The sequence below is a fragment of the Amblyomma americanum genome, chromosome 1 (genome assembly GCF_052857255.1).
Source record: "Amblyomma americanum isolate KBUSLIRL-KWMA chromosome 1, ASM5285725v1, whole genome shotgun sequence".
Lineage (NCBI taxonomy): Eukaryota > Metazoa > Arthropoda > Arachnida > Ixodida > Ixodidae > Amblyomma > Amblyomma americanum.
Window position 1 is genome coordinate 235,303,758 of NC_135497.1, and position 25,264 is coordinate 235,329,021.

At 44.9% G+C, this 25,264-nt stretch overlaps 1 protein-coding gene across 1 annotated transcript in view; it reads left to right on the forward strand.

Annotated features, from left to right (window-relative positions):
- tkv (serine/threonine receptor kinase thickveins) overlaps window positions 1-25,264 on the forward strand; it is a gene marked incomplete at its 3' end in the record, with an annotated part of 43,050 nt that overhangs the window by 9,247 nt on the left and 8,539 nt on the right. Inside the window, 7 exon segments of the mRNA XM_077648741.1 lie at window positions 133-317; window positions 4,978-5,089; window positions 7,706-7,820; window positions 9,559-9,703; window positions 11,695-11,887; window positions 21,028-21,219; window positions 23,569-23,674. Of these exon segments, the coding sequence (XP_077504867.1) occupies window positions 133-317; window positions 4,978-5,089; window positions 7,706-7,820; window positions 9,559-9,703; window positions 11,695-11,887; window positions 21,028-21,219; window positions 23,569-23,674 (1,048 nt within the window).

Genomic DNA, 25,264 nt, shown 5'->3' on the forward strand with positions numbered 1-25,264 from the left:
TGGTGTTGAACACATGCAGTAAAAGTGCTCTCAGTGCCACATAGCACATTTTATACAAGTCTGTAATTGCTTGACACCACCTTGACATGCCAACCACTTGAAGCACTGTTCACTTCCGTGGTTTCTTTGCAGGGAATGCTTTGGAATGCTACTGCCTCGGGAGCTGCCCTGATGGCTCCTTCAATGGTACATGTACTGCTCCACCAGATAGTGACTGCTTCAGTGCTGTTGAGGAGGTTCTCAATCCAGAAACTGGACAACTAGAACCTGAACGAACTTACGGCTGTTTACCATCTGAAGAAGGCAGCATTATGTGGGTATGTGGCTGGGCACTTAAGCCAGGAAGCTGCCGCTGTTCCTCATTTTTTTTATTCACACCTCTTGCTCTTTTGTGGAGTGGAGGGAAGGGATAGAGTGGGTGGTGACAGACGGCAAGAGGGACACCAGTCACCAATCAGTTGAGGGGTGGAGAGAATAGAGAGGGGGTACAGGGTGTTGCACTGTAATTGCTAGATTGGATCAGGAGAGTGGAGTGGGGATACGGCATGTCACATGGTGATTGATGGACTGGGTCACGTACACCACCCGCTCTCACGGTGTGAACCCATCAGCTGCAGCGGCTGCTCCGTCTGAGGGGAGCCCCAGTGTTTACGCATACTCTGCTGTGTGCATCACATTGATTGTCTGGGAATATTTGTTTGGTTATAAAATAGAAAATTACAGTTTAAATTGCAGGTAAACAGTTTGGCTATGTCGCTCCAGTTTTGGGCTGTCTTCTGCAATATTTCTTTTCTGTGGTACTTTGGCATCGCACAATGTCCACTGCATGCTGCCTTCTGCTCTTCTGCGAAGGGCATTCACAGACGTCACCGCTTTCTGCTAGCACATTTCGTCATAGGTAGCGAAGCAGTTTGTGGAATTGAGTGCTCTTCAGTTCAGATTTTGGCATCGATAGTGGCAATGGAATGCTCTTTATATTTGTCAGGCTAGCTGCACTAACAATGAGAGTATGGTTCTTATGAGCAGCTTCAATTTGAGAGCAGTTTCAGTGCATGGAAAAGTGACCGTTTAACTGTTGAGGACAAATTTGTGGTATTTGTGTCAAATTCAGCCAGTTAGCACAGTATGAACTCATTAATATGTACTGCCTCGTGGTGTTACGGCCTAACAAAGTCCTGACAAATCTCTGACTGTGCCGTTGTTCAATCTAAGGCGATTTCTACTGGTCTATTTGTAGTGGTGTGCTGAATCTGCACCAGAGCTTGTGAGGTGCACTGCATTTTGCTATGCCTAGTGGACAACAACAACCTGGGCTGAACACCAGGAATGAGTGCCCACCCTGCTAATGTGTGAATACTGCTTCTTCTGAATAGTTGTGCTCTGTTGCATAGATGTTGCTGGTGATTTTCAGAGCATTTGTGAGGCGATTCAGGAAACATTCTTTTAATAAAAACCTCTGAGGGGACATACATCCCATCGTAGTCTCTGGCACTGACCTCTGAGCTCCTTCAACTGCTTTTCTAATTACTGGGAAAGAATCATAACTCCACAATTTGATGGCACCATCACAAATGTAAAGAAGTACGCTGGGGTAACTATGTATGTCTCGAATTGCAGTAAAAATGGGCAAACATGGCCTGGCCATTCCGGAAGTGATGGCACTGCACCCTCAAAGTTCAAACTAAATCAACCATGGCAGATCAAGAGAGAGCTGCGGTTTTTAGCTAGTTACTCCAAACGACTAGAACTCCTGAGTCCAATCCAGATAGACCAGTGGAACATGCATTTGTCACCATGGAGCAAACAAAGCTGCTGCAGATCTACCAGCGGAATTCAGCATAATGTGTTCACTCTCTGCATAATCCAAGATGGCTTACTGCATACAGTGGAACCCCGCTATAGTAAACTCGGATATAGTAAAGTGAAGCTGCGGTCCCATTTCGCATTCCATAGACTGTACATTTTTTGTCGATTGTAGTAAAGTTTTCTTTTCTCGAAGAAACGGCTATATTAAAGAGCGTCTGGCCGTGGCGATGTACTTCCCGCGGAATGATAACATCACGGCACGCGGAAAGTCTGGGATCACGAGGCAGATAGATACTGAATGCTCTCTTTGAGATGGCTTCACCACCAAGCATGAGAGCTATGAGGAGAAACCAACTTTTCGGGGAAAAACTAAAGCTAGCTATTAACGTAAAAAGAAGGCTGCGCGGGTCGCTGAGTAAGGAAAGCCAGTAAAAGTGCAGCGAGGGGTAGAAAAGGGCGTGCGTTCGTAGAATGGTAGCGCAAAGCTTGGGGAAGCAGCAGCAAGAAGCAGAGGAGCAGCGGCACTGCATAGGTGGTTTTGCCGCGTCCGACTGTGTCGCGCGCGTCTTATCTACTGCCTCTTAATTGACACTGAGGCCGCGAAAGACGAGGCTGTGCTTATGAAAAACTTTGGTTTTTGCATGGAATCAAACTTGCTTTATTTTTGTAGCTATGTTGTATTCGTGTAAATGCGTTACTTCCATAATACGTAAACAATGTCAAAAACGTGATAGCATGTGATAACTGATGATAACTAATTATCACATGAAGGAACGATAAGAGCAGGATGTAAGGTATTTCTGAGTGTTTGTTTTATAAACCAGCACTTTGTGCTTAATAAGCAGCCGGAGGGCATAGTCAGAGCCATGCTATCACCAACAACTGATGTAGTAGAGACCCTGCTGTAAAAAAAAAGGTTTTTGCTGGTCCGAGCTACTTTACAGGGGTTCTGCTGTACTTGCTTTAATGTGTACCATTTTTCATTCTTCACCATGTGCAAGGTCAAAGCAATTACTTGATTTGCGGTGTCACTGGTGCCGTGCTGAAGCTACGAAATGTTTTTCAATTTTTCACAAAGTTTAGTCAGTGTAGTGGACGATGATTTTGCCGCTTTTTCTCACAGCGCAAACGATATAACAAATAAATGCATGGAAGCCACAGCACTGGCCAGAGTCTTCACTCTGAAGTAGCTGCCTCTTGCTGTGAAAACATTCGCACATAACATCCTGCAACCCTGCTCATGATTCATGGGCATTTTTCTGCTATCCAGTGTTATTGCTTTATTGTAACTGTGAGTGAGGCATGCTCTGTAAGGCAGGCATATTGACATTGGTGCTTAGTATGAAGTGTGTTATCTTCTTTGTACTGCCATATGCTCACTTCAAACCTAAAGCATTCAGATGTAGGGCCAGATGCACCTGTGCTGCATGCTACTTGATGCAAATTATATTCGTTTCAAGGTTCAGAAAAAATGCCTGCATTGAGCACACTTTTGTTTCTTCTTTTTTTTTTTTTAAACTGTCAGCAGCACTAACAAAGTGTCACCATTCCAAAAAAGCATCTTGAGATTTCTGAAACATCATGTGGGGCACTCCTGACTGGTACAGCGTGTTTAAAATGAACAGGAGAGGCACAAAACTTGTTAGCGAAGCAGTATGGAAATTCAAATTTCTGGTTGTTTCTGTTACTATAAATGCAAGCACAAAAGTTCACTACCTGGTAGAGAAGCTTTCTCCAAGCCTGACGCATGTTCGATTGTGTCATTGCTACAAGGCTGTGGAAGCAGCAAATGAACAAAAGGTTTTCTGCCCCACAGTCAGAAGTTGTACTCGCACTTTATTTTTTTTTCTTAATTATAATTGTCTTGTAATTTTTTTATATACTGTACATGAACAAGTAAAGCAGATGGCCAAGTGTATACTTTTCACATGTTCCCAAAAGCTACCAAGCAACATTATGCTGTGCACCTTTGTGTAATGAACAGCTTAGTAATGACTCTTGGATCCTTTTCAGTGCCCCCAACAGCTATATGACCTGAAAGGGTTTTTGAAAGGAAGTGTGCTGAGCCACAAATCTGTCTCATGCAGCTGTGCTGCTCTAGCTAAATAGGGCTTCCTGGAAGTGATGTCTCCAAGTGTTCTCCAAACAGGCTCATTATTGCAGCTATGCTGTGCTTGGCTCAGGGAAAAGGGAAGGTTCTGTTCTACTTTTCTTTTCTTTGTTTTCCGTCTGTTCATTGCAGTTTTCTATTACTTCAGTTATTTTTACCATTCTTTGTTTCGCATTTATTTCTGTCTTTTGTGGCCTTGCCGCTAGTACTGAGACTTGTGAAAAGATGGTTTTAGCTGGCTTTTTGTTCTCAATTTCCTTTTTCTGTTTTGTTTCAGAGAGCTTAATGTCTGAATCTTTTTGTCAACATGTTTCTTTTCGTTGCTATTAGGGTCACTCAGGAAGCAGCCATAAAACAACAGTCTGTTTTAATGCTTGTTTTTCAGTTGCATACTGCATTATTCAACTTCTTAAAAAACCTGAACGAGGCTCTCATGGGCTCTATATTTGACCTCAGTTTTGTGCTTTGAAGGTGCTACTCTGTGCGGTACTGGATTCAGCTTGACTACAGCATGACACCTGGCGTGATGGCTTAGTGGCAATGGCATTGTGCTGCTGAGCACCAAGGTTGGGGGTTCAGTCCCATTTGTGGGGGCTTCACTTTAGAGCAAGCAAGGTGCAGAAGTGCTTGTCTACCTATATTGTGGTGCTTGTTGCCAGGTGCTTGAAATTCGTCCTTGGCTCTCCACTGAGGTGTAGGTCTTGGTCTATTGGCTTTGGCATGAAGTTTTAATTGTTAACAGCAGCGTGACAGAAATTGACATTAGAATTTTGTTGACCTGACGTGAAGAGAATTTCGTGTCTGTGGGTAGCACTACTGGTAAAAGTAATATGTCAGATTTCTCCTGTTTATTCCAAGTTTATCTTAGGATCCTCATAGAAATCTTGTCATTATGACTTTCTTTCTCTTTATTCTTTTTGCTTGTACTAAATTTATCGAGAGCATCTCGTGCCCATTCACATCGTAGAAATGCACACAAGGCTTTCGAGCAAGGTGTTCTCAAGGCTAGACTATGTGAAGATGCCCCATGGTGATTCGTTCGTTAATTCTTTTCCTTTTAGTGCAAGGCTCACCTTGTGCCTCACAAGCTGCCGAAATCCATTGCGTGCTGCAGAGAGAGTGACCTATGCAACAAGTACCTGAAGCCCATGTACCGTAAAAGAACTGATGACGGTCAGTACGTTTCTTACAACCCGTTGTTTGTTGTGCACAACAAGTGTTCTGTGTGACATCTAGGTGTATAGCTGCTTGCATGCATTCGTGCTACCTTTTTACATTGATACTGTCTTGGCTTAGTTCCCTCAGTTTTACGTAGTCATTGGCACCATCAGCATCAATGTCCCATCTGTAGGTGAGGAGTAGCAAGGAAGAGAGCACACGTGGCGGCTCTTGCTGAGCACATATGCGGCAGCATGTATACAGCTGGTACCAAAGGGTAGCACTCACTCACAGCCAGTGGTGTTATATGTGCAACACGCATCTAGTGGCACTACGCGTGGACACCAGCTATGCCATCGAGGTGATGCTGGCTGTGTACATGCCTGCCAGTTGTAGTAGTTTGCTGCCACTTCATAAATAGGGGTGTAGAACTGTGGGTTTAGAACTGCAGGTGTCAGCATGGACATCAATATCATTGCCAGTGGGACGTAGACACGGTCATTCTGCGCTAGATGTTCTCATTGGTAATTTCAAAGTGGATGCCAAGCCGCATTAGCAGTTCATCGGAGTCGTGTGTTAGAAACCAACTCCATGCATCCTGCAAAACCTGTACAGTGAGCCCTCGGTATTGCAAACCTCACATTGAATTTTTTTTTCCTTGTCAGATTTACGAACTTTTCAAAAATTCCTGCCAGAATGCTTATATTTTCAATATAAAAATATTTACTACGAATTTAAATATACCGAACATTTCAGAATGATGTGCATAATTTATTTGGCCCATAGTAAAGACACCTTGTTATTACGAACTTTCCCCAGATTAACACTGCCAAAAACATTACTGAGGTGCTCGATTTACGGCGTGTCTCTCTGGCGATAACTGTCATCGTCATCAGTCTCACACCGGAAGCTGGGTGCAAGACAGTTAAGTTGCATCCGACTAGAGACTATAGGTTGATTTTCCGTTTACAAAGCTCAAGGTACCACAAGAAAAATTTGTGGACATCTAAGGCTTATTCTAGTGGAGTATCTTCGGTCAACTAGGGATCTTGACCTCTTTTAACGCTCGTTTACTAGAGGTGGGTGAATTTGACGATAAGTTCAAAAAGGACGATTTAGAGGCGAGAGGCTAAAACATGGCTACTGACTAGACATCTTATCGGAGTCACTGTATGAAGCGCTACCCACACTAACGACACCCCGATCTAAGGACCTTGCATGTTTAAAATCGTCACTGTGATTTTGAATGTTTTCGCACTATACAAATAGAGGCAGACTGGTCTTGCTCAGGTACGGGAGTACGCAGTTGGAAATTGGCATCGTACACAACGAAATATTTATAATAGATTATAAAAAAAAAAAACCTTACCACAATTTTTTTTTTTTGAACCCGCAATTTCCATATTGTTTATGAAATAATCAGCAGACAGCAGGTAATTTTATGTCTAGCAGAAAACGAACTGTTATTGTAAACTGTCTTGTGCACCAAAAAATTTCCTGAAAAACCCTAACTACAGAAATTTTTAGTGAGTATAACCTAGTTTTCACTTGAATTTTGGCTCGAAAAATATCGCCCTATTTCTTACCCGTCCTCCCCTCCTCGAATTGTGGAAAAAATAAACCTGGAAACATGGGTCTGTGTATTATTTCTTTGTGTGGCTTATGTATTTTTATTTTTGTATTTTTACTTTTCTGGTGATTTTTGCTAATATTCTAATTTTCTTTTTCTTTTTTTTTCCAACATCTTAGAATTGTGTTTGTGGTCCCCAGCATTTGTTCGCTTGTATATTGTGTGCCCGCACTGCTAAGGTCTTGTAAAAGGATCGCAGTATAATAAATGCAATTTTTTTTAAACATGCGTAGCTCAGTTTAGAAGCAAGGTATTACGAGGGAACACAGCCTATGTAATATTTCAACATAGTTTTAGTGACTGGCTGAGAAGTTCAGCACCTGGGTTTACTTGATTGGTGCACAGTGGCATTTGTGAGCTTTCGTGTTGTTCAGTGCAGAGTGTTCATGTTGGGGGACTGGCCTGCTCCCAACTGTTTTCCCTAGGTGCAAATCCATCTGCAGTACTTTGGAGGTTTGCATCACATCTTGTTAACAGGTTTGGTTTCTGGGTGTCTGTTGTCGACATTGCAAACTCGGTACTTTTCATATCCTGAATCAACATTGGTTACAAATAGTGATCATTAATTATTGGAACTACTTACATATGCTATGCCATGATTAATGAGCACATATGTGCCCATTAGAACGGGTAACATATAAGACTACCTGACTTTTCGCCCTTAGAGAAGGGACTGCCACTGCTGCATTTCTCCACAGTGTAACATTTGGTAGCTTGGGGCTGTCCTAAAAAGAATGAAAAATAATAAACCTCCGCCTACACCACAATGTAACAGTGCCCGCTTCCCATTTGCTTGGCTGACATTTTTTGGGGGCAGAAGGTTAATACAGGTGTTTTTGGCTGTAACATCGCTTGGCGTCATTACCATCGCCCTGAGGAGAGACCCCCTCCTCCTCTTTTATAGCTGTCCCAAAGGAAACTTTATGCTACTATGTGAGGGGTCCCGAGTGTCACACTTGTTCTCTCGGGGCTACACATCTTGCATTGTTGTCTTCCTGCAGAATATGGACCAACAGTGTACCTCTACAAGGATCCCTATCTGCAGATTGTCATCTTCGTTGTTGTACTGGGTGTGGCAGCATGCCTTGTCGTGATTGGCTACATATTCTACTCAAGGTAAGATGTAGATTGATACAGGGGGTGGTACTCATTCCAGTCACGCATTGTTTCTTATTGCTTTTGTTTCTTTGATTTTTTTTTTTCTTTGATCTTTTTAGGAGTGGGGAGATGGCACTGCCTACTGAGTTGCTGGTTGAAATGTTTTGGGTAAACCATGCAGCTGCTGGAACTGAAGACATTTTTTTGAGCTGTTCTCTTCCTTTTTTATTTTGTGCATAGGCGAATGCCCAGGTTCTGTAACTGATCTGTTGCAGTCTAAGAACATGGATCTTTTTGCCAGTGGTTTGCTTCAACACCTGTAGTTCTTTGTTGTTATTGAGGAGTGAAGTTTTATGTTTAAAAAGCACTACAACTTCACTATCCGTAGTCAGCAACCAATTTTTGGGACTCTCCGTGAACTGCAAGTGTTTTGAAAACTTTAATTTGAAAGAGAGCTCTTTACTTTTTTTTCTGAATGTAAAGTGGCTGGAGGAAGGGGTTTTATTTCCTGCACATTTTGATGCTTTTGGTGCATGATGATTTTGGTGCACGTCATGTACTCGGAAGCAGATAGTGACTGCTTTCGTGACATCAGTGTTTGATTGCTGGACTGCCACTGCGATGTCGCTCACGTGATGAAACAAATTCTAGTAGCAACAGTGAACGCACTGCTTCAGGAACTGTGCTCCATTTGGCATATGGCCAGCTTGAAACAGAAAGACGAGGTTGCAAAAATTGAATACAGAACCATCAAATGCCTGAGGCAGGTGAATCTTTAGTGTTGGCTTGTGGTGTTTGGAATGAAAAAGCAACCTCGAAACTAGCGATATGTTAGTGTTTACACTCTGCAATGACTTGCAGGCAAAGGTCCAGTTATGTGTAGATGTCGCAATGGAAAAGTTGGGACTGTGACACATTTTTTTTTGCTGTATGTGGTCGTGAACCACTTCAGAGTGCCCCGCCATATTGTGCTGCTCTTTGTTGTGGCATAGCTGTATGGCTGCCAAGTGCAGCGCTACTTTGGGATGAAAGGACTTGGCAGATAATAGTTCCACAAACAGCAACTACTAATCAAGCATATGCGCAAAAAGACATCCAGCGGTGACAGGAGCTCTCAGTCGCACGTGTGCAGTGCATTTGGTATGTCAACGCGTGGAAGATGCTACTTGCGCATTTAATGGGGCTTCCTTTTTGGCTCAGATGCCGCTTTATTTCAACTGATTTTCTTTCCCCGTTGAAGTTCAAATTAAAAAACGTTCTACTCTACAAATTAAATGGCAGCTAGGCTATTGGTTGCAGTGCTCCAGTGAGTGCAAATGCTGTGTGAAAAAATGTGTGATGGGTCGCAACACGTTCAGGATTTTAGTCACCATTTTAATGTTGGCCCTTATGGGTAGGTGGCCGTAATGTGAAGACCGAGAAATGGCGAGTCGGAATTTTTGGTTGACAGCTGGACCTGGATCTCATTATCAGACGTGAAAAATGCAAAAAAAAAAAAGAACCTTGCTGTGAACTCTTTCTGTAGTGGTTTAATTCTCTGATAAGCTGAGCATTTTGGCCCTTATTTAGCTTCCTGTAAGTGCAATGCAAAGAGAGAAAAAAAGTCTGGTTTAGTGTAACCATTCAAATCGTCACACTGTTTCTCACATACACTCAAAAGGATTATGCTAAGCGGAAGCATGGCTTTCCGCATGTAAGCAGTGGCACCTTTGCAAACATCATAGAGAGTCGTTTTGACATTCTTCTCCCTCTACAGGCACAAGAAGGCACTGGAGAGCCGCAGCTTTTTTGCGTCTGGATGCCATGAACCATTCCTCCCCATTGATGAAGGAGGACCATGTCTCAAAGACCTTATTGAGCACTCTATCACTTCCGGCAGCGGGTCAGGCCTGCCTCAGCTGGTGAGTGCTTTGCAAGCAGAGGGTAGCTACTCTTGCATGACCACATTTCGCAGTCACTAGTTCGTGTCTGAGAAATTTGTCCACATTTTCAGAACATAACTCTTAGGGTAAATGTGTGAGTACTCTCAATTTTTAATTGCAGTAAAACCCCGCTATAGAAAACTCGCATGCAGTAAAAACATAGTATGGTCTGAGAATGTCTGCTAATTTAGCTACTTACTAAACACATAGTTTTGGTTTAGAAAAATGTATAGAAATATATCTTCCGTCTTGCTCTAATCATTCCATTTTGTGCCAGTGATTTATTTGCAGTTGTCACATTTTATGTTGTCACCATTTTGATTTCTTCTAAATCCTGTGAAAGTACCGTGTTTGGACAAACATAACGTGGGGGAGGGGATTGAGTTCGTATGAAGACAAAGGCTTTGCATGAACACGTCGTTATCTTCCACGGCTTCATCTCATTCGTATATTCTCATTCTTACAAACTGAAATTTGCCATCAAACCCAATTTTACAGATCTTTCCTTTTCCCCAAAGATTAAAAAAAAAAAAGGTTGGAAAACAGGCTACAAGATTTGCAGTTTTTGGGCTTGTTGGTACATATTGTTGGCACTGTAGCGCAGCAGGGGACGAAGACACACAAGGAGCGCTCGTGTTGTTGATTTCTTCTTTGTCCCCTGCTGTGCTACAGTCTCGCTACAAGATTTGAGAGAAAGTCTTATGTACATGTCGATGAAGACAAACATTTGGCTCATCGTAAGCCCACTGTAAACTAAAGGAGTAATTATAGCATCTGACGATTTCACCATCTCCTCTCCCGGGCAGTTGCCCTACCAACTGAGCTAACCAGGGCAGCTAGCAGCACTGTTCTGAGATAGGCACTGATGAGTAATTACTCGCTCAGTTGGAATCTTAGGAAATTCCCCTAAATACATTGGGCTACGCCCACGTTGATGACTGAAAAAGAGATGGAGACAGCTCTTGATAGTTCAAATTTGAAGAAAAAATTTGTTTTAATTGCACAAAGTTTTAATTTAGGGAAGGGCTTTTAATTCACTTGATATGTACCGGACCAAAGCGTTATCGTTTAAATAAAATAGTGCAAATTAATTGGGCTTGAATTAACAAAAGTCCGCTGTATATAGGGCAATGGAGGTCCCTGATTTAACACTTTCCCACACAGACCTCAAGCTATCGTGGTTATCATGGCCATCATGATGGTGGTAGAAACATGCCAAGAAGCAAAGCAACTGGTTATCGTCTATTTGCTGAGACCATGCCTAGTTCAAAACATTCTGCGAAGAAGGCTTGTTTCATAACTGCAGTCTTGCTTTTATGCTTAGAGGCCTTGGGAACAGCTTCGCGAACTTGAAGCATCCACTTTTGGTGTGAACTTTGTCTCCCACTGTATCACTGGCACCACCACAAACATGAGTGCGACAAACCTCTCACGTCCAGAACATTGATGACAGCTTGTTGACAGAGAGGGACAGGAATTGTGCTTCAGTTCACAAGACTTGCTCTTATCATCAGTGCCGTACCATTTCTTCCAATTCTGTACGGCCGCACTTATTCATTATGTAATGTTCTTTTCCCCATCACGAACATGAGACAGTATTTTTTTTCCTCGTCTTTCATTAAGTTTTGACTATTGTTCGCTGTCTGAATTGTTCATGAAACTGATGGCAAGATATCAGTTGAGCACAATTATTTGTAGCAGAGTTTTCTGGCAGGCTAGTTGGTGGAAATCATTCATTTTCGAAAACTGCATGAGAAAAAGAGGATGGGAAAATGAGAAGACATACACACTGCGCTGTGTGTGTTTTCTGTGTGTGTGTGTGTGTGTGTGTGTGTGCGTGCGTGCGCATGCGTTTTTTTTTTTCATCTTCGTATCTTTTTTGCAGTTTTGGAAACTTTTGAATGGTTATGCTCTACTTCAGTGTGCCATGTTCCTTCAGAAAACTTTTATTTTTCGCTGTGATAATGCAGGTTCAACGCACCATTGCCAGGCAGATACAGATGATTGAAAGCATTGGAAAAGGGCGGTATGGAGAAGTCTGGAAAGCTCATTGGCGGGGAGAATATGTTGCCGTCAAGGTTTTCTTTACCACGGACGAAGCAAGCTGGTTGAGAGAAACCGACATTTATCAGACCATGCTTTTGCGTCACGACAATATCCTGGGTAAGCCCTTTTGCTTCTGTCTGTATGCCTCTTTTGCTACAACAGATCTCTCGTAAAGTGCTCCCTTTCCTCATTATAAAAAGTCGGTGGCATCTTCTTGGTAATAAAAGAATAGGGGTGTGCAAATATTCGAATTTTGAATACGAATTGAATATGTTTGATATTCAATGCTCATTCGTATTCGAGAAATTAATATTCGAGAATTTACGAATATTTGAAAATTCCTGAATACCCACCAGCGCAGACTCATAAATTCGACCGTGGCAAAACCACAATATCTGGGCAAATTAGCCGATGATCGAGTTAAAAATTCCAGGAAAACAATACAGAGGTCCTATTCCCTTCCTTCTCCGTCCTTTATCGCGCGGATCGATTGCAATCCGACGCCGCTAGACTTCACCTCGTGAAAAATTCAGCAAGTGGGCTTTCCCACATATCACACGTGCTGCGAATCGCGCTTTTTTAATCCTTCCGTAATGCATTACATATTTAATGCCCACATCCGAAGAATGCTTCCTGTCGCCTTCATAACTCTCCAAACGACGTGATTTCCGCCATCCTGTTTTGTTAACTTCGCGATGCGGGAAAGCCTACTTGCGGAATGTCGCAGGGCCTTCTGAAGGGGCGCGTAGAGTTGTCACAATAGGGCAAGCGATCCTATAAAAATCTTGCCTATTGCATAGTGCATTGTAACCCGTGCACCACTTTAGTGGGTGTAACGGCAGGCGTGACAATTAGAAGGCCCCTGTCGCTAGGTCAAAAAAATAGCCTGGCCGCGTAGTTTCGGTTCCTGAGCTTCGCCGCTGCTCAGCGGCAACTGCACCTGTCAGGCTGTGCATTCTCCGGTAGCCTAATACCAGCTCCGCGCGGCTTTTGGACGCTGACTGGCAACTCGCAGGTTATTTCTCTTTCCTTTTTAGAAACCGTCTTGCCGTTCCAATGCCAGTATGTGTTCCCCGGCCCCTTGCTTCCATTTTTGTTGTTGTTCCAGCACTCCAAAATGGGTGGCATGTCACGGGCTTACAGGTGTTAGCGCGATCGAGCCGCCTCATAAGGCCTTACTGAATCTTCGCATTTTCGGCAGGGTTTTTTTTTTTTTTTTTGAGGGGAGGGGGGGGGGGGGGGGTAATTTTGTAAACCGAGGCCTTCGGATGAATCGGGCATTTCTTCCGGTCCCTTGAACTCCGAATGAATGAGGTTTTACTAGTCATCATCTAATTTTTTTGTTGCCAGTCTTGTTACTTTATGGATTTTGTTCTGCATGGCCTCATTATATTTCGGATACTGTTATACAGTCGAACCCGGATATATCGAACCCGCATATTTCGAATTATTGGCTATATCGAACACACAGATTACCCCCTTGAAAATACTATGTAAAAGTATAGGACAATTGCGTAGTATATCGAACGGCGCGCTGCGCCGCGCCCCTGGAAGGTGCGCTTTTCCCAAAGACATTCGTGTCCGGTCCTGAGAGGTAAACTTTTCCGCAGAGTCAGTCAGCAGGCTCCTCCTCTGCGCATGCGCGGCCGTCGCCTAGCGACGGAGACGGAGAGCCTTTCCCCCGTTCTTGCGCCCCACCGGCGCGAGCTCTCTCGCTCCTCCTCTACCGCCGGCGTGTGCATTGGGCAAGGGCATTGGAGCTCATCGAAGAGAGCGCGCGGCATGGAGACGCGGCAACGTTTCCAAGCCACGCTTCCTGGGAAAAGGGAGAGAGAGAGAGAGAGTGAAGGGTCGGCACGGTCGCTCGTGGGCCAGGGGAGACGAGAGAGCCAGAGAGGGCTCAAAAAACGAACATAGCGCCTTCGACGGCCGATCTTTTTCCCCGCTCTCTTCTTTCTTTTCCCTTTGTCGTTCCTTCGCAGCCCCGTTGACTGTCGCTCGAACAGGCTTCGCTCGGACTGCTCCATCTGCACATCGTGCGTGTTGTTGTGCGTACCTCTGTTTCAACGTGCCGTGTGTGATTGCAGTCATCTGGTGAGCTATGGCATCTGCGGACATAAAAAAGAGGAAGAATCTGGACTTTGCAAGAAAGCTTGAAGTAATCCGGCGTGTCGAGAATGGAGAAAAGAAGTCCTCCGTGGCAGACGCATTCGGCATTCCGCGGAGTACTTTAAGTACGTTGTTAAAGAACAAGCAGGACATCAAGCTTAAAGCAGGTGAGGAAAGTCGCTCGGGAGCGTGTCGTGTGCGCCCTGCTGCTTTTGACAAAGTGGAGAAGGCACTCTACACGTGGTTTCTTGAAATCCGAGCGAAAAATATTCCCGTGGATGGCCCGACCTTAATCGAAAAGGCCAAATGGTTTGCTACGGCTCTTGGCGAAGAGAACTTTTGCGGTGGCACTGGATGGCTGCAACGGTTTAAAAACCGCCACGGCATTGTAGGAAAGGCCATTTCAGGCGAAAGTGGGGCTGTCAGCAGCCAGGAGATGCAGCAGTGGCTTTCTGAGGAGTGGCCGAAGATCACTGAGAAGTTTTCGCCTGCAGAAATCTTTAATGCAGACGAAACTGGTCTCTTTTGGCAAATGTTGCCGAATAAGACACTCGCTCTTCGTGGAACGACATGCCACGGTGGTAAAATGAGCAAAGTGCGTGTGTCGGTGCTGCTTGCAGCCAACATGGACGGCTCGTGCAAGCTACGGCCATTCGTGATCGGGAAGAGCAAGTCACCGCGCTGCTTCAAGAACTGTAAACAGCTTCCCGTCCGCTACGGCTGTAATAGGAAGGCCTGGATGACACGTCAACTTTTTGTTGAATGGCTGCAGGCTTGGGACGCTGAGTTGGGCAAGTTGGGCCGCCGAGTTTGCCTTCTGGTAGACAACTGTTCGGCCCATCAAACAACTTGCAAGCTGCAGCACATCGAATTGAAGTTTCTCCCGCCGAACACCACAGCGAGACTGCAGCCCCTCGACCAGGGTATCATAAAGGCATTCAAGGTAGGCTATCGGAAGCGACTTATTCAACGGCTCCTCATAAACCTCCGCATGGGAACCGATCTCAAGATTGACCTGCTTGGCGCGATCCAGATGATTACCGGCGCTTGGGGCGACGTGAAGCAGGCCACAGTAGCCAACTGTTTTGGCAAGGCAGGCCTTGAAGTGGCTAGAGATGAATGTCCGGAAGCTTTAGATGACGATGAGTGCTTGGAGGACGCGTTCCGCGACTTGTCCAATTTTTCCGGCACCGTCCCGCCCGAAGTTACTGTTGATGACTTCATTAACGCTGACAGCAAAGTTCAAGCGGTAGCCGACCTCGCTGATGAGGACATTGTGGCCGGAATAGCTGGCGTTCAAGACAGTGATTCCAGCGACAACGAGGGCAACTGTGTTTTTGAAGAAACGCGTCCGTGCACAGCCACTGAACTGGCGTCAGCGTTCAGCCTGATTCGGCGCTGTTGCGGCGAAATGGAAGGCACTGGGCTCTCGCACCTAGACAGTCTCGAGAAGATTGAAACTAGTGTTTTAAACTTCATTTCCCAGAGGAAAAAGCAGCCCAAAATTAGTGATTTTTTTTCCGTGAAATAAAGCGCTTTCATATTGTGTGCACATGCTATGTGATTCGCGGCTGTTCCAATTGGTAAGCCACAATTTTTTATGATCGCGAGTGCTTTTTTGGCCTATATTTGTATATCGAATTTTCGCTATATCGAACTATTTTCCGATCCCCGTCGAATTCGATATATCCGGGTTCGACTGTATGCTAATCAAGTAGTATACATTTCTGTGCACATCATGTTTTTATACGGTACTGAGGTAGTCTAGTTTTGTATATTTTAGTTGCAAAGTCCATACACTATTTTGGAAAAAAGTAAGGGTAACAAACAGTATTTGTTTGTTTATCATTTTCTGAAATTTTTTTTTGTACTGAACAGATATTCAGTATTCGAAAATTTCAATATTCTCGCACCCCTATAAAAGAGCCATGATTGTTTCCAACCTGAAAACTGCTACAGTTTAGTATTTTTGGTTCGAACCCGACTGCGACGGCTGCGTTTTTATGGAGGAAAAACGCTAAGGCGCCCGTGTGCTGTGCGATGTCAGTGCACGTTAAAAGATCCCCAGGTGGTCGAAATTATTCCGGAGCCCTCCACTACGGCGCCCCTTTCTTCCTTTCTTCTTTCACTCCCTCCTTTATCCCTTCCCTTACGGCGCGGTTCAGGTGTCCAACGATATATATGAGACAGGGCGCGGTTCAGGTGTCCAACGATATATATATGAGACAGATACTGCGCCATTTCCTTTCCCCAAAAAACCAATTATTATTATTATTATTCCCATCCAGTGCCTTACTAGAGTTAATGCTTCAAAATTCTCATTATAGTGATGAACTTTTCATATATTGCTTCATTTCGGTAAAGTTTTCACACACAAGCTGCCGCGGTGGCTCAGTGGTTATGGTGCTCGGCTGCTGACCCCAAAGACGCGTTCGATCCCGACTGCAGCGGTCGAATTTTGATGGAGGCAAAATTCCAGATGCCCGTGTACTGTGCAATGTCAGTGCACTTTAAAGAACCCCAAGTGGTCGAAATTTTCGGAGCCCTTCACTACGGTGTCCCTCATAGCCTGAGTTATGTTTTAAGCACTTTAAACTAGTCTCTTGCCAGTGCATGCATTAATAGGGATGTAGAGTAGACTGGTGATAATTAAAATTGTTAATTTGCACTTTTAATTAATTCAAACAAATTTCAAAATTTTCGTTGACCAGCTATATTTTCAATGCATTTTAAGGCCGCTTAATTCATACCTGTGTTCCTCTTAATTCATGCTTTTTGTCTGGTTTGCAACTCTCCCTGCATGGAATAGAGTGATGGCTGGGCATAGGTGCATCAGGTTAGCAGTGCCATGTGAGCTAAAAATTTGTGGGTCATACTTTGACACGGCAATCGATCGTTCAGATATCCCTCCTCAAGCTTGAATTCCATGGCACATTGTTTCCCGCGCAAGCTTTGACGTTTTGGTGCCACGGCAACCGTGGCACCAAAATCGTTCTAAAAAAACTCTACAAGGGTTATAACACCCTGTGTATGGTGTATTATTACCGCATATAAGTCGACCACACTACTCGTGCCCCCCGCTGGCCAAAAAAAAAAAAATTTATACAGTCGAGCCCACATATAACTCCCCACTTCTGACGAACTTTCGCTTATAACGAACGAGACTTATGCGACTGTCAAAATATACATTGTTTCAGTGGCACTAAATCACACGTATAACGAACGTCATTAAGCCCTGCTGATCGGTTACAGTGAACGGACTGCGCAAACCCGGCGCCGCAATGCAATATAACCTGCCTCTGACCCCTTTGTGCGCCCGGCGCGCGGCATGTTTTCCCGAGACTCATTGCAGGCCAACTGCCCGTCCCGTTTCGCCCCACTCTCGATCAAGCTACCCTTCCCCGCCGACGCACCTCCCAACATCACCCTCCTGCCCCTTCTCGCAACTCCGCTCCCCTCTCCTCACTCTTGCAAATCCACGCGTGGCCTCCGCGATCAACCGCACCGCCGCTGGTGCCGATCGCGGAGGCCACGCTCCGTGAAGCAGGCCTTCCGTGGGAGCCAAGAGGTGGCTGCACTGACGCTCACGGATGCCCCTCATTGGTCTCTCCGCTAGCGCTGTGCGTCTGTATCTTTAGCTTGATTTGCTTGATTGCAGCCTGTGCTCGTTGCTCGTCTACCCCATCGCGCGATTTGTGGCAGCACGTCGTCGACTCCAACATGGGAGGTCAAGACTTTGATTGGAATGATTTTATTTCTGTTGATGACGACACCGACACCGCGGAACTGTGCATGGATGAGGGCATCGTTTCTGAAGTGCGGGACGAGAGTAACGCAGAAGAATCGGATGAGGATGAAACTTTGGAGCCAGCACCCATAAGCGTGCCTGTAGCAATGAGCTACATAGAGAGCCTCAGGCAACTTGTCTATGCCAAGGGCCTCGACAATAGCATGTTCCTGCTTAAATAAGCTGGAAACCTTCCTCATCAGACCTGCGCTCCAGAAACAGACTTCTATCACAGACTTTTTCGTTCGAAAAAGTCTTGTGTTTTGACAAGCAACTGTCCTTAATGCTGTGGTCTACCTAATACGAACTTCGGGATATACCGTAACGAACGGACGCCGCGTGACGCTCATGTTCATTACAAGCGGGCTCGACTGTATTTAGTCAATGCATACCACCTCCCCCGGCACCTACCCCAGACCCACGTTGTGTAGTTCCGTGCGTGATGGCATGACGGCACATGCGCAGCTCAAAGCATTAAATGTGGAATGATACTATCACAAAGCTTGCATTTGGAGCCAAGCAGCGATACAAGGCGATAAAATGACGTCCTCGCATCCGGCCCGGCTGAGTAGTGGCAGACAGAACAGCCAATGGTTCGGTAGTTTCGGATTCTGGCGCAACGCATGCTTTGGAGGTTAGCGAAAGTTTGCTCTCACAGCAACTGCCAGCGTGAGCGAGCCATGTAAACAATGTGCAATTGACTTTTCTTTGAAGAAGGAAACCAGCGCAAAAGACGAAGACACAGGAACAAGGAACACAGGGCACCGCTGGACTATCGACCTTTTCTTTACTGGAACCAATTTAAAAATGAATTGCCGACTTTTTTTGTACACCACTCACTTACCTTTCGCAGCCACACATGGCAACGCGGCCGTGCTGATCTTCCCAAGCCTGCCTGCGCTCGCCCGCATGCATGCTGGTGGGCTTGCACAGCAGGGCGCACAAAATATGCAAGTTAAAAGATTTTTGTTTGTAAATCCGGGTAATAGATTAGGGGTGCACAAATTACGTGAGTAAATACAGTATTCGAGCCCACTTTTAACGAACTTGACCATCACACACCGTTTGTTTGTTATATACAGGTGTTAGCAGTAAGTAGTCTGGTCATAATATAGACAAAAACTGTAAGGTGGACTCTCGATGTGGTGTCTAGGCAGTATCTGCGAGTCATTATCGGCCTGGCCAAGTTTCGATGCCGGTTGGCACACTTTCTTTGCATTCAGTGGAGCGGTTGGGCCATGCATTTAGATCTAGTGTGTCATGCGATGAAAGGCCGCTTTTAATTATGGGACATACAATGCCAACTAGACGCGAAACCTGTACTCACAGGTGTGGTAATTTCTGCATCTGCGGCGTTTAGGTTTTGTAAGGATGCATCTTTGCTTAGTGCTATCCAGTGACAGCCTGTTGCAGATCGCACCGACGCGCTGCATGTGGGTTCACCAGCCGCCGGTTTTTGTGCACAGGTAACGTTCCACGCCATCCAAGCATCTTCTTAGCTACAGTCAATCTTTGGATCCAACAAAGTGCAGACGCCTTTGTTCAGCTTAGCAAGGACGCAGTGAGGGCCTTTTTGAAAAGCTTATATGCAGCTCTGACGTCAGTGAAGTGCTACCGCCCATCTGCTCTTGGTCGGGAGTTATACAAACGCATATATTTGAAGTAGGCACTCGAGAGCTTTCAGCTTATAACAGTTAATCTGGCCTCTAAGAAATTGGTGTTCAATGCATGAGGCCCAGACGACAACTGGCACAACTGACAAACGCACCTCAGCTTTGGATAACATCATGTCTCTTCCCATAGTTCTGTTGAAGCAGCATAAGATTTCTCTTTTTATGACCCACCATAAAAAAATTCTCAGGGTGTCCCAGGTTTGAAGGGAAGGTACCACTGACAACCCATTAGTGTGCCACTCCCCCTCTGCCACGAGGTCGTTTCCTAAAGAGGGCTAGGCTCACAGAGAAGAGTGGAAGACGGTGGTGATGTGGCGCTCCAGCGGTGGACTTTCTTTTTTTTTTTTCTTTGTGTAGCCCTACCCTTTTCATGATCTTCACGCGAAAACTGAAAGCAGTGTCAATGCTTGTGCAGGACTGCGCATGACGATCACGCAGTATGCCCCAACATGTGAATTCGTGGTGCCTGTGTGCTCGCTGTAACCAAATTTTGTGTCCGTGTACATTCACTCTATCTGAAATTCAGCGTCATGGCCCTAATTTAAACTGTGACGGCCGTGAAGTCGTCATTCATTCTAAACGGGTGTTTGCTATAAATGGACTCGACTGTATAATAGGCTTGAGTCTGCTGTACATAGTGGTGTCGGCTGAGGCAACATTCTTGTTATTTTTACAAGTCTCTCCGTATATTTCTGTTCTGTTCATCAAGCAATAGTGTTTCTCTGGCTAGTGCGTATTTGGTGTGCAGTGTAAAAGCAGTATTTGAAGCTTTTTATCTCGGACGTGTCAGCAACACATTTTCTTTTGCATCAGATCTAGAGAAGAGGGTCAGAGGTGCTTTATTTAGTTAAAGGGCTACTCCAGGATATTTTTTGTGAACATTTTAAGAATGATTAAATTACATTCTTTAGAGTTTGCTCTTTTCATCACAGTGAATCATTGTTGACATAGCAAGCATAATAATTTAAGTACAGATGAGTAAAATGTACAGGTAGCTCCAGTATGGAAGGGAACAGTCAGTTTGCACACAGGAACTAGTGCTGCTGTTCTTTCTGCACTATACAGTTGACATTTCTCATGGGCGTTATCTGCCCGGTGAAGGGCTGTTGGAAATGAAAGAAAAAGTGTGGTTTTCATTCATGCTTGTAGAGTAATCATTGTTTGGGTGTGGATAATGTGTTTTTCCTTTCATATTGGAGCTACCTGTACCATAACATCAAAAGGCAGCAAACTGAAACTCGACTTCACGGCCAGAAGCAATTCTTTGTTGGTGCTTGTGATACAGTGATGATATCACAAACATTGTTGGCAAAATTCTCATAGACCTTTGAATGGCTAAAATACCAACTGCAAGAAAGGATACCATTTGTAAAATTGCTGAACTGATTGAATACAAGCATAACATGTCTTATGCAGCAAGCTGGGAGTGTGTATCAACGCCAAGGTGCTGCTTGTGGCATTGCAAACAGCCATGCCCATAGAAATGCCTCGCGGCTGCAAAACATGCTGGAAATGGCTAGGACAGAGAGTATAATGTGTAGTAAAAGTTCGGAGTCAATACTTAAACCTTGAAAAACAATCAGTCACCTATGAGGTGCTTGCACTACAGCCCTGAGGTTAGCACACTTCGAGGCTGAAGTTCAGTGCTGTTGTCGTTCTATCTGTTACACATAAGTGCCTCTGTGCAGGCTTTGTTGCTTCGGACATCCGGGGAACGGGCTCTTGGACCCAGATGCTGCTCATTACAAACTTCCACGAGCGTGGCTCTCTTCATGACTACCTGTCCACACATGCATTGGATCCAGATGATGCTGTCCGGCTGGCCCATTCAGCTGCATGTGGCCTGTCCCACCTGCACATTGAGATCATTGGCAAGCAAGGTAGGCAGCACCAGAGGCCAGCGTGTGTTCCGCATGTAAGGTTACATTGTTGGAAGAAAGTTGGCAGTCCTGTTTTCAAAGCAGTGTTGAGATCCACCTTGATCTTTATGGAAGCTTTTCAAAGGGTCATAAACACTCATTCGTTTCAGGGCACATAATTGACTCGACTAGCTGCATACTAGTTATGTGCCTGGAACATCGGTACCTGTATCTCATGCACTGTACTAACATATGACCCAAAGGTATATGATATACCGCATAAACGCGTGTAAGAGCAGCACCCGTGTATGGGGCGCACCCTGTTTTCCCCGAAGAAAATATATTTAAAAAAATATCCCTGTAAGAGCCGCACCCAAACTTTCCAGGACCCACGTGGGAATAGCCTTCGAAATGCACACACCATGGCCTCCACGATCAGCTCCGGCTGCGAGCAACGATGCGCTTGATCGCGGAGGCGACGCATGCGCACAGGAGCTTCCAGGTGCCACCCACGGATGGCGCCTGAGGTCGTAGCTCATCATCATCGTCAACTTTTTCCTCCGCCACTAGCTCCCTCTATCGATATCAGCATCAGTATCACCAGCTCCAGCCTTTTGTGGCTGTCAAAGGCACGGGAGTTATGGTAGCGTGTTCGTTCACCGTAGTTGTGGCTTTCGCGTGCTGCCGCTGAGCACTGCAGTTTTAGCACGATGGCCAAGCACCTTAATAGCTACACAGCTGGGAGTTTGCTGTCGAACACGGCAAGCGTGCGGCTGGCAGGAAATTCAACATGGCCGAGAAGTGCGTCCGACGATGGTGCAACCAAAAGGATTCAGTGAGGAACACAAAGCTGCAAAAAGCGCGCTTTCCGAGGCAAGCCGCGCAAGTTTCCCGAACTGGAAGAAGAGCTGCTCTGCTAAGTGATGGAAGCGCGGAACAACGGCTACGCGTTGACAGCGGACATGCTCCGCCACTTCTGGTGGAATGAGCGTGCACCAGAGCACAACACGAGGTCGGAGTCGGAATACTCCGCGAGTGATGATTGAACTTAGAATAAATGCTGCTCATTCCCTGATTGGTGTGTTTTTACTTTTAAAAAAAAGTTTTTTTTTTCGTACATTGCATGTATGGGCTGCACCCCAAAAACAGGCCCACAAATCTGATTTAAAAAAAATGCGGCCCTTACATGCATTTATACGGTACATAGTTTTGGACAATGAGAGGATTTTTTAAATTTTCTTGTTATTAAGGGGTACGCGACACTTAAGAGGATTTTTTAAATTTTCTTGTTATTAAGGGGTACGCGACACTTAAATTCCAGAAAATGGCCAACAACGATGTTTTTTATAGTTGTTGTATCTGGTTTGTATGCCTTTTTATGCTGTCCCGAAGTTTCATTGCTGAAATCGTCTGGGAAGTGCTCTAAAAAAGATCATTTTGTGAACTGCAGCATCTGGGTATTGCGGGGAGATGCTCAAACAATGGGCATTTTTCTCCATTATGGTTTTATGCCTAAATACTCACTTGCGCAGCAGATTTCTTTATTACTGTTTGGTCCATTTTCACTCCATTTGCTTTGTTGCATTCCTAGGACCATATTGCAGGTCAAGACATTCTTGGTTTTTCAAATTTCTGAATTTAAAATTTCTTGCATGAAATTTTCTTCTCATGCTAGACATGTCAACGCAACTTGCATCACAAAAATTCAAAACTGAACTTTGTGCTTTGCAGAAAAAAAAAATTTCTAGGAATATGTACCTTGACCTGTAGCATGTCAGTTGGAACGTAGTGACTGTTGAGCCAGATTTCTGCCACATTTTCTTAACTCTGCAACCTTTTTACAGGATTCAAAGGAAAAATATTTATTAGAAAACAATTTAGTAGAGATATAACGATGAAATTTTGTGAGATTCAAGAAGAAGAAACAGTACTAACACATGCAACCTCAGAACAGGGATAAAACACTAGACGCAAGCACTTGTGTCTAGTGTTTCGTCCCTGTTTTGTGGCCGCATGTGTTAGCACTGTTATTTTTTTTTCTAGAATCGGGATGTACCAACTCGCCCAGAAGTTTTATGAAATTTTGTTAGAGTACTCATAAAATTATTCCTCTTATGTTTAAAAATTTCATATAAATACATTAAGAAATAGCCAGACACATTAGTGTGGTGTAGAAGAGAGTGTCAGGTTACAGAACTAACTTTACAAAGTGCCATTTATATATATATTTTTTTTACAACAAGCACTGCTTTGGCAGTATTTTACAGGAAACGGGAATACATGCTTGTTTGGTTTCTTGAGGCATTGCTGCATGTGTAACTGCTGTTCTCCTATAAGATGTGAAGTAGTGCTTTGCCCTTTGCTGTGCAGGCAAGCCTGCGATTGCTCACCGGGACATCAAGAGCAAGAACATCTTGGTCAAAAAGGATGGCACATGTGCCATAGCTGACTTTGGCTTGGCAGTGCGGTTCAGCAGGTCTGTAAAAAAGAAAAAAAAATTGATTATTGCTATGACTGTGCATGTATCTGCAGGGCATCGCCATCTGTGTTAGGAGACTGTCCTATTTTATGTACGCTCAATACAGCACGTGCACGCACACTTAGGTACACAAAGTACCCATGCTTTATCATGCTGTTTAATAACATGCCTTCAGTATCTGCTCTCCTCTCCATCTGCTAGTCTTGACTTATCATGTGGCAGCACTGTGCAGATTAAGACTCTGCTTGTTTCCAAAAGGAGCAGTGTCTACCTTTTGCGAGTATTTGCTGTACGAAGGTACTGCTATTAGCACTGATATTGTCTTCGGAAGCAGTATACAGTCAATGACAGATTTTGCGGACCCTCTAGGGACCGCGAAAATGACCGAAAAATCGGGCATTCCGGAAAATCAAATTTCGCCGAAAAAAACACGAACTTATTGCTATTATGCTGGGGGAAGAGGTCATTTGTCTTGCAGGCATTCTAAAGCTCCTAATGGCTAAATTTCGCCGCGCAACACATGCACAGACGATGGGCGGCGACCGCTTTCACGAGCTCGGCATGGCTGTGCTGCCCTCGGCATGTCGCCGGTGAACACACGGGTTGGGACAAAGTCTAAACGGGAAAGCGAACACACCGCTGCGGGAGCTGCATTGCGCCCGCAGTACGATGGGTCCAGAATGAGAACGCGAAGATGGCGAAACAGTAAGAACTGAGAAATGGCCGAAGCAAGCTCTCCGTCAGCGTTGGTCTCCGTCATTAGGCCTAGCTACTAGAGCCAAAATCGGCATTGTATTCGGCGATATGCACTCTGCAGTGTCTTACGTATAATGAGGGGCGTCTTGCCTGTCATCGAAACGCCAGTTATTTACGGTTTTACGATAGAAAAGTCAGGGTTGTGGTGCGTTTTGCCGCGGGTCCGCTGACCTCACTTTAAAATGCACCCCAATTCCTTTCGTGCTCGCCGTTTCCGTGAAGCCATATGCCTGCCACGCGCTTCGCTGCTGCCTCTATCCGTATTCAAAACGAAAGACTCGGCATAGATGAGTTCCGTGAACTCTGACTCCTTTTAAAGAAATTTGTGCGGCGGAAGGCGTTCAAGAACCATACGAATTCGAAACCACGTGGGCGCAATGTGCCGATTTTCGCAGAATTTCAGTATCAAAAGAGGTCCCCTTTAAGCTTGAATTTCGTTTTATTTGATCAAGTTTTTGATCTCTCCTGCAGTTTGAATTAATGAGGTTCCACTGGACACATTATATGGCGGCTTGGGTATTGGTGGCGAGTGCAAACGAGGTCTGAAAAATCGAGCAGTCAGTTGCGGTGCATCCGAAATTTCGGGCGCTCTTGTACATTGGCTCTATGGGCCATGTCTGTTGCGGTGCCGCGAAAAAGTCCGAATAATCATGCATGTCCGAAAAATCAGGCATCCGAATTTTCAGTCATCGACTGTATATCAGAGCCATGTGTATGGTTCCTTCATCATCATCATCTTCTTCAGCTTGACTACGCCCACTGCAGGGCAAAGGCCTCTCCCATGTCTCTCCAATTAACCCTGTCCTTTGCCAGCTGTGCCCACCCTATTCC